The 10,301-nt window shown below is 38.8% G+C and overlaps 1 protein-coding gene across 1 annotated transcript; it reads left to right on the top strand.

The window, feature by feature from the left end:
- The first annotated feature begins 1,447 nt into the window (after positions 1–1,447).
- LOC115787297 (tumor necrosis factor ligand superfamily member 14-like) lies at positions 1,448–4,159 on the top strand. The gene is given in 7 exon segments (XM_030739958.1): positions 1,448–1,737; positions 2,027–2,276; positions 3,114–3,192; positions 3,449–3,514; positions 3,613–3,847; positions 3,969–4,134; positions 4,136–4,159. Coding segments are annotated over 6 exon segments (768 nt in total). The 5' UTR covers positions 1,448–1,737; positions 2,027–2,078.
- The last annotated feature ends 6,142 nt before the right edge of the window (positions 4,160–10,301 follow it).

Genomic DNA, 10,301 nt, shown 5'->3' with positions numbered 1-10,301 from the left:
TGAAGTCCTATCTTCACTGTCCTGCCCTGTTTATGCGTATGATTGTATCAGTAGGTTTCCTCACTAGTTTTATTCTTCTTAACACAGCTCAAACTGGTCAACTCTTCAAGACTAAAAGAATTTCTTTAGTGTTTTGAAAAAATATGTTCATAATCATCTGTTTTCTAGTGTTTGCATGTTTTATCTCTTTTACAATAACTGACTCCACTGGGTTTCCACACTCTGTATGTCAGAGCCTGTTTTTTTCATTCATGTTGCATTCAGCATGCAACAACCACACCAGAATTCTGTTCGTCCTCTGTGCAGCACTTACGATGTGCAATGTGCACACACTGCGTGCATCTGTGTGTTTGTTTGAAGCTGTAATTTATAGTAAGAGTGTCACACCATATGGAGTTTGTCAGGCCAAACTTCCCCCTCCTACAGCAAAAGAAAAAAAGACTGGCTTCATGTTATAATAAAGAGGATGCAAAAAACTATTATTCATAACATTTGACACGGTGTTTGAGCAGCAGAGAGCATTCGGAAACACAATTCAAATACCTAACTTTAGAAACTAAAAGAAGATAACATTATGAAACAGGAAATGAAAAAGTATGAGCAAAAAAGAAAATAACCAACACAGAATGCCAGCATTTTTGTGCTCATGCTTAGTTGCCCACATATACGAGGCAGAATCACGGCAGGATGTAGAAGTAAAAAAGCAAAAATGACAACTCACAAGTCACAATGATGAGTCAGTCTTACAAATTTTTGAGGGGAAAAAGGATGATGACACTACTTAAAATGAAGCAACTCTTGAATAAATGTGACCGTAAATATGTGAGGAAAAGACATCTTTTTGCATCACTTTTTTCCAAATGTCTGCAACGTTTTTGTTATCTTCAATCACTGCAAGCTGTTGCTGTTAAAAAAAAAAAAACACCACAAGTTCCTCAAAATGAAATGCTTAATGCATCACCTGAGACAACTAGATGAATGAAAGCGTTAACTTGTCAGCGTGAAAGGGGGCTTTTAACGCTAGAGGAACACTCACAATGTGGGTGTTTGTGCAAGACTGCGGTAGAGGCACTGGGTAGTGGTCAAGAGTGTGGATGCATGTCACTCTAACAGCTTGTCCTCCCACTCATCTAGCTTTACTGTACTGGGTTTAACATCATGTTACATTTTCCCTTAGGATTTGTGCCATATACATAGCTAGATAGAGCAACTCTTAGAGTTTCTTAGAAACTAGCAAAACAGTATCTATAAAAACTGAAATAAAACCACTTCAGACATTAGAAGCAAACCAAAACTGTTCAACAAAGCATGACAATATGAGTGAGAAACTAAAGAGGGAAGTGTCAGCTGTGATAACTATATTCAGTAGTTGTAGGGAGTGCCCCAACACGCACACTACTCACTCTCTCACTCACTCTTTGGGTCTGTCTCTTTGCTTCTTCCCCGTGTCATCTTCATTTCCTCCTTATATGAGCTGAAAAGCAATATTTGTGATAGTTGACAGCAGGCAAGCGAACACAAGAGGTTAGCGTGAGTAGCAATATCTGTAGAGAGAGAAAATATCTAGATTAAAAAAAAAAAAGCAGAGACGTTAGTGTAGTTCAGAGAATGTTGTTAGATGTATATTTTTACATTGCGTTGAGAACGTATTTGAAACAGAAGACTGTGTAGGAACTACCCTGTATTGCTGGATGGTTGGCTGAGCTGTGGAGCTGTGGAGGAACATTTAAATACAAGGTAATTTCCCTTAAAGGACCTCAAAGACAATGTGAAAATGAGTTTTGTTTGTTTTTTCACTAGATTGACTAGCTTTCGTTCATTGTGCGGTTGACGTATTCAGGATATGAAGAAATCACTTTGTTTCCAGAAGCTTCATGTTTACTTCATTTGAAAAGAGTATGAAAGAACTGAGTTGTCTGTATGTAGTTTGTTGCTTTCTCACACTTTTCCATATTTCTTTCCTCTCTGCTCTCCCTTTCTGTTCCCTGTTTCTTGCTATACATTATTGTAACCTTTTTTCTTTCAGTATCTCCTTCGACTTTTACCCTTACATCTCAGGTAGTCTGTGATCTGGTGAGATGTCAGAGGGCGGCGTGGGTACCTGCCCCCAGGTGTTTGTGGTGGATAGTCAAGCCAGCTACATTAACATGCCCACTGAAAGGAAACCAAGGTGGACGAGTCAACTCCAAAAGTTTCTTCTCTTACTGGTAGGACTGGCCATGTTGGGAATTATTGTCGAGGGATTTTTAATCTACAACCTTTACCAAAAAACCAAGGTGAGGCCAAGGTCTGCATGTGATTGTGTGCATGTGTGTGTGTGTCTGTATGAGGGAAGAGAGCCATATCAATGCTTGGAGTGACTGGAAATTCCTTCTCTTTAGAATTTCCCGGTTTTCCTCTACGTCACACTGAGACATGTCACTGCAGAGCTAAACACGTTTCTGTGTGGGTCGTCATTTGCACTTTAAATTAAAGGTTGATGGTGACAACTCTGTCAAGTGGACTCTTTCTCAAGTTTTACTTCCCTTTCCTTTGTATCTCAAGCACAAAGCCACAGCATTAACTTCACTTTTTTACAGGCAGTTTCACAATGCTGTTTATTTTACACCTGCCTCAATGTTACTTATTCTCTGTGTGTACATAATGTGCGCTAAAGCTAAAAATCAAACCTTAGATCTCAGGTTGTATTTAGATTAAGTAAAAACTATGATCCCGTTACGAGCTAATATATTAACCAAAAGTAACATTAAATTCAACAATGGTCAGTTAAATGAGAAAAAGTTAATTATTCATTCATTCATTCATTATTTATTCATTCATTAAAATTATTTTATTTGTATTGTAGATTAGTAGATTTACTGCAGTATGACAGTGTCTCAAAAGAATGGTGGTTTGCCTTTCATACAGTAATTATAGTAATTTGTAAAATAGTGCTTGTGTCTGAAATGTATTTATAGACTTTTCATTTACGGATTTACTGTACTGTGCATGGTCACTTCCACTTCTTGCATGAACTTTTGACATCTTGCTTACAGACGCATACAGATATTCTTACTCACTGATTTGTTCTTGCTATATTTTTTGACATTGTTTTTATCTTTCCTTCAATGTAGGAATTTCCTCTTTCTAGCCCTCAACATCTCTATCAGAACTTGTCCAACCCCAAAGCCCAAAGTCAAGTGGGATATAGAGGTACTGAGATACCCTTTTCTTAGCATAATTCATTGACTTTCATGTTTTACATAGATGGCTATCTGAAGGGAAGCCACAAAAATAAAATCATTTTCTAATTTCAATCATTAGACTGCATAACACACTGATATATTGTATCTAGAATAGCCCATTGTTTTTACCCATAACTTCAGAACATAAATACTTCATGTGTATATTTGAACATGGCATTTATTTCTGGTTGATTAACTGGTTGATGTACTCTTGCTTACTTAAGGAGACTCCAATGAGATTCCATCAGTGCAGACACAGACACAACAGAGAGCCTTTGCTCACTTGTTGGGTAAGAGCCCCCCCCTCATCACTCAAACCTAAACACTGTATATGATCGCTTTAAGTAAATTAACATCCAATTAACTCTTTTCTCTCTCTTTATTTCAGGCCCCAGTAATTCTATAGGGGAAGGCGATGTGGTGCAGTGGGTAGAAGAAGGTGACGCCGTCACCCAAAACATGAAGTATGACAAAGGCCGACTGATAGTAGAAAGGGAAGGTTACTACTATCTCTACTCCAAAGTGCAAATGAATGCTGGAGAAGAGTGTGTACTTATCCAGCACAAGGTCATGAAGAAGACCAAAGCCTATGACCACCCTCTAGAACTTATGCAATCAAAAAGGTACTCTCTTTCTTTCCTTTCTTCCCTCCTCTCTCCTGTCATTACTGGTGTGCTTACTTGTAACTTTTATTTCTGTGGTGAGTTGATTTGTGTCGTGACACCTCTGGCATTTTTTTTCCAGTCATCGCTGCTCAACCTCAAGACCTATTCGTTTAACGTCTTCAGAACCTGAGGATCTGTGGAACAGTTACTTAGCTGGGATTTTCCAACTGCACGTTGGAGATGAAATTTATGTCACATTGAAAAATATACAGAAGATTCGTCCAGGACCTTCTGAAAACTTCATGGGGGGCCTTCATGGTATCTCCTTAGAGGCATTCACTGTCAGTTTATCTTATTTTATTTTATTTTATTTTTTTTCTGTGTTAATTTACACCATCTAATATAATGAATAATATGTATAATATATACACAAAATAGATAATATATGCTGTACCTGATGTATGTATTTGTATAACAACACTTTGTTGTTTTATAAAAAAGTATCTGATATTCAGTTTATATAATGCTATTTTTTGCTATGTAGTTTCTTGTGTAAAATAAATAATGTTTCTTATCACACAAATTGCAAAGTGGCATTGCATTCTGACACACAACAAGAACAATGAAAAGAAGCTTTTTACAAGTGCAAGAATGAGAAGCAGCAGATTTGCTCTTGTTCACATACAAAACTGTGTGAACACATAGAAAATCATTTGGAAACAGCTAGGATACCTTAAGCACAGTGTGATGAACCGCAGACAACCCATATTACATAGCATATCTAGAGATGCAACAAACACAAATGTCTGCAAGGCAGCATATGTGTGTGTGTGAAATACAGGATGTGGTTGAATAAGGATGCAGTGAGGAGAAAATGGGGGAGGGAGTGGAGGGGGGTATCAAGGTGCTGGGGCTGGTGTTCCTGACTCAGCTACTTTCACAGTTGAGGGGAAAGTTTCACACTCACAGCAGTTTCAAATGGAAAAAAATTAAACCATATAGAGACACATATAAGTCAGTGAGGGTTCAACAGCCAGTAAGGGATTCTTCCATGGAGTTATAGTGGAAAAATGCAAAAAGGAAAGTGTGTAATGAGGAGTGAGAATAATAAGAAAGTGCATGGACTAGTGAAGACAGGTAGAGAGAGTCAGGTAACTAAGTAACCACTGAGACAAAGACATTTATAAGTGGAAAGACTGACCTCAGATACCTTTGAAATATTTGGGTCATTTCCTGCCACAAGACAGATAAACATCTGTGCACAGAGAAACAAGCTCAAACCAAGGTAGTGTTGCAAACTTGAGCATGAAAGCAATGGTTGTTGCTGTTTATCATGTTGTTGCTATTTATTTCTTTCAGTGGTGCAAGGTATCCATTTTCTTGGTGTGTTAGTGCTTTACTCTATATCAATTTCTTGTGTTTTATATAACGGTTTCTGTTTCTTGTCATTTTTTATTTATTTTTTTTACTTCAACTACATTTCAGAAGGGAACATGATACCTTTCACTCGATTACATTAATGTGTCAACTTTTCTCGTGAAGCTTATGAGTTTTCAAATGTGCCATAGATTCAGGTCATAAAATCTGATGCAGTTATCCTGATTGAACTCACCAAGAGTAACAGGAGGCGACACAAAAAAGCTGCGCACACCTAAATGCTTCAGTAATAACAAACTATATGGTGTGACAAATAAGCTCTGAAAAGGGAATATGTTAATTAACTTGTAGTACCTAAAGTCTTGTGTTTCATGCACATTCATGGACAAAGGTAACATAATATCATTCAAAGGTTTCACATTCGCTGATCTTATAGCAAGATACCTGGAAAGGTAGAGATTTGCAAACAGAAACATTGAAAGGCATGAGTGCTGAAAAGAAGCTACAACCATATACAATGCACGGTTTACAATGAAGAAACTTCAACTCAGCAAAAGCACTTATAAAGCTTCATTGTAAAATTGTCTTTTAAACAAAAGGGTTATGTTTACATTATGCATTAATTTTATTTATTCTTATGGCTAATCTTGGCATTTTAAAGTATTTTTAAGTCAATGCAATCACATTTATCATCCGCAATTCTTGACAAAAATATTGTCCTCTTATTTGAAATGTATTCTATGTTTTTTCTTTGTTCATTTTAAATAAAAAAAAGTCACTGCCTTTCAGCCCGAAGATACGTGCTGGCATCTGTTTCCCACTAACAGAAGTGGGTGTCATGGCATAAGAAGGGATAGTAACTGAAAATGTCAAGTAGCATGTACTGTAGCATTTGTGTAAGGAAATCAGTATATGATCATAAAGACGTGTGGGCTATTTAATGTGCTGCAACAGAGCTGCTAATAATGAATCAGCTACACACTTTTCCCAAGTTTGGTTACTTGTTCAGTGTGCAGGACAGGGTTCAAGGCTGTAATCTGTGACTTTTATTTAGCATGCTGTTGTCCTGTCTAATGTGATCATCTTCTGGGCAGGGGCGGAGCTTCTGGGGGGGCTGGGAGGATGGCATGCCCCCGGCCTCAGCTTAGAGGGGGTCCGGATGGGAGAGAGAATAAGGCTACTTTCACACTGCAGCCTGAAGTGACCCAATTCCGATTTTTTTGTGAAATCCGATTTTTTTTGCGCAGTCGTTCACATTTCCAAAATATATGCGACTTGGATGTGATCTGTGCGTGAACAGCAGACGAACCTGAAAGTGTCCTGCATGCGCAGTAGAGGATGCGATAACGTCACATGTAGCGAGCATGCTCAATGTTTGCGGAAGTCACACGTTTTCCTTCTCGCGTCCGTAACGGGATGCAAAATAGTGACGTTTGTTGAGTATCAATGACGTGCAGGTCGGATAAATGCGACCTGGCCGTACTCACACAGGTCACATTTGAAAAGATCGGATACGTATCGGATTTAGGACCACATATCCAAGTGGCCTGGGTCGCATTTGAAAAAAATCGGATCTGTGTTGTTCAGACTGGCGTGAAAAATTGGCTACAGATTGCATGAGGGCGAATAAAATCGAATTTGGGTCACTTCAGGCTGCAGTGTGAACGTAGTCTAAGATTTCAGGTAGCCAGGCCTCTATCATGTCCAAGGAAAGCTGGAGAAAGCTGGAGCAGGCGGCCCTTCTCCTGAGTGTATCCAGATAAGCACGGTGTATGGCCTAGCAGGGGTCTCAAACTTTCGCTTTAGTGAAATGTCAAAAAAGTCACTTTAAGGGCCAAATTGTCTTATATTTTTGACATCAAATCGCGGACCGGAAGTAGGGGGCGGGGCTGGATGTGGCCCGCGAGTTAGAGACCCCTGGAAGGAATAGCCTACTTTACATCACCCATGATTCATGTTTTACACCAGGGTTTTAAAGGTTGCCACAGTCAGGACTGAGTCATGCTTGCTAAAAACTTTACAAGACCGACTGACTTCAGTGATGTAGTGGGTGTAAAATATTGAATAAAATGTTGTGGTGAGGGTGCCTGGGTGGCTTAGTGGTAAAGCCGGCAACCATATACACATGCTGCGTTGCGGTGCGGGCGGGGGCGCGGTTCGTATCCCGGCCAGTCGCCAGTTTGCCCGTGTGTCTTCTCTTGTATCTTACCTTCATTTTCTGTCTCTCTCCACTGTCTACAAAAAAGCTGCTGTGGCCAAAAATGCAATAAAATTATTAAAAAAAAAAAAAAAAAGAGGGAAGCTTGGGCTTCTCTGCTTAGGCTTCTGCCCCCGCGACCCGGCCCCGGATAAGCGGAAGAAAATGGATGGATGGATGGATGGAAAAAAAAAAATGTTGTGCTGCATGATTGGCTTTGTTTTCATTCTTACATTTAACTTTATGACACGCAAATTTTCAAGTGGATAGCCGATATTGTCTCCAAGTGTATTTTGGGTAAAACTTGTCACCAACCATCCACCAATGTCATCATCAGTCACTTGGCAACAGATTGTAAGTGGAGCATTTTTACGGACTAAGCTAACATGAGTGGCACTTCATAATTTAGCAGTGTGGTCTCCGCAATCACTGAAAATACTAAAAGTGTAATGACAACGTCACCGGAGGGGACGGAACCCCCCCCCTCCCCAAGAATATTAATAAGTTAATATTAACATCTAAAGGTTCACAGATTCGATAATACACCAGGGCCAGAGAAGAGGGATTTTTGGTAATTTAACAATGTACTTTATTTATCATAGATAACCAAAACTAACAATACACTTAATAAAACCACAAAACTCAGCTTTAAAACAGACACTCCGTAAAAACCCTTAAAAAGACTCGGCTACAACAACTCTACATGCCAATTTAAAATGAAATAAACTAATTCAACCTATACATATATATTTTAAAATTAGTGTATGGACTCACCTGCGGCAGGCCAGGATCCTAACAGACACACACACGCAAAGGCACGCTGTGCCACAATGTCACCCAGTGCCAGACACTGCAAATGTGACAAGACGATCTTCCCACCACCAAAAGCGGACCCTCCGGCCACTGGCTCGCCCAACAATGTCACTAGAGTTGGTGAAATGCTTCTCCATAGTGACCAATAAGTGGATTTTTTCTCGTTTAGTATAAAATGAGCCACCTTTAGGTTCAGGAGCTGTACCTCATCTCTGCAACCATTTTGTATGTTTAGGAGCAGCAATGCAGGGGCAGCACAAAGTACAGGGCTCGAGGTCAGGTTTTAAAACAAATGGGTTTCTCCACCAAATGCACGTATATATCTGCCCACGGATTCTTTGCCACTTGCTAACGTACCACAGGGATCGGAGTCGGTTGCCGGTGGTCAAAATTAATTTTTGCAGGTAGTTTTCATGATTTTTTGTTGATAATCCCTTCTCGTAGATTGAAACGCTATTTCCGTTTCCAAAATGCGCGCGCATCGCTACCTACGTCATCTTTGTTTACAAACAGTAAAAGGGTCTATAAAGACTGAGTGGTATTCCGTGAATTTAAGCAAATCTATGAGGCACCAACACAAAGTCAAAAACCTTAAAAGGGACAGTACATTTTTCCCTTTTGGTTTCAGATTTTGCTCAAAGAAGAACAAATAAAAAGTAATTTGATCTGAAGATATGTGTTCTGAAGGATTAATAACTAAAGAACTAAAGTAAATTCAACATATCCAAGATATTTTTTCACTATGTCTTTGTTTAGCCTAACAGCTGCTACCACACCAAGCAGCCACACAGTGTTGGGTACATATAGCACGACTTGCCACATATGGAAACCTCCCAAAAATAGTAATTGTTAATGTATTATTGTGATATGAGAGCCCCCCCCCACCTCTAAAGTTTTAAGACACACATTAAAGTGAGGTATCATGATAGAAAGTTTGCAAAGCCATGTTTGCCAGCTTGTATTCCAGGATAGACAATGCAGGAGTGAAAAGAGTTAGGACTAATCAGGTTTAACGGGGTTGTGACCTGGTCACAGGAAGCTATACCAAAGGTAGAACACCTGCCACTATGTAGTCAAGCACCTGTTAAGTACCGAGTGGTGGGAAGTGGTTAAATTTATAATTACAACTAGGTGCTCCATTAAAAATTTTCATTTGTAGCAATAAAAAAAAAAACAACAATGTTGTGGAGCAGGGGGCGAAATGATGAGCTGAAACCAGCCTTAAACAAGCTCCATTAAGATAAGAAAAGCTGCAGATTTAGGTGATAATTCCTGATAGGTTCACTAGTATCCGTAAACTGCTCCCACATTATATATATAAAAAAAAAAGCTACCTCAGACCAAATGTGTGGCTGTGTGACAAAATGTGTGACAAATAGCTAATTTGGTTTAATGTTTCTTGCAATTTTGACAATTACTGGTTTCGAAAAGTGAGCCGATGTAAGCAAAAAACATGCAGTACCTACACAGGCACAAAAAAAAAATACACCTTTGAAATTGCATTGGTAAAGGGGACCTATTTTATGATAAGATCAGAAAGTGTACACTTTCTGATCTTATCATAATAAATAAGGATACAAGTAAATAAGGATAATAAATAAGGATACAATTAAACATTTGATCAAATTTCATTCAGTATTTACTTTTAGATTAAAACGCTATTTCTTATACATGCTTTTTTCTTTAAGTGTTTGCGGACACAGAAAAACTCATGACTCATTATGATAGCAGCAGATAAAAGGTTGTTTCACTTGACATCTGCACTGAGTATACATAACACAGGAGGTGTTTCCTTGGTGGCCTACAGTTCTTTTCTTTTTTTTTTTTTTTTTTTTTTGGCTTAACCGCGCAACATGGTAAATAAACAGGATGTGATGTGCATCCAGTTCCCGGTATAAGCAGTGTTAACATCAGGGTAACTTTCCCTTGCCTTAACTATTAACTGTTGATGTATTGCACTTGAAAATTTGTTGCAATCACTTTCACAGTTGTCATTTTGTCCTTTAATACCAAAAAGTACTCAGTGTCCATCGTATCCATGATTTTAATGTGGATTACAAAGAAATACATTCAACAATGGGCTTG

Source organism: Archocentrus centrarchus, chromosome 1 (genome assembly GCF_007364275.1).
Source record: "Archocentrus centrarchus isolate MPI-CPG fArcCen1 chromosome 1, fArcCen1, whole genome shotgun sequence".
Lineage (NCBI taxonomy): Eukaryota > Metazoa > Chordata > Actinopteri > Cichliformes > Cichlidae > Archocentrus > Archocentrus centrarchus.
The sequence above is the reverse complement of the archived record's forward strand: the minus strand, read 5'-3'. Positions and strand labels throughout refer to the sequence as shown.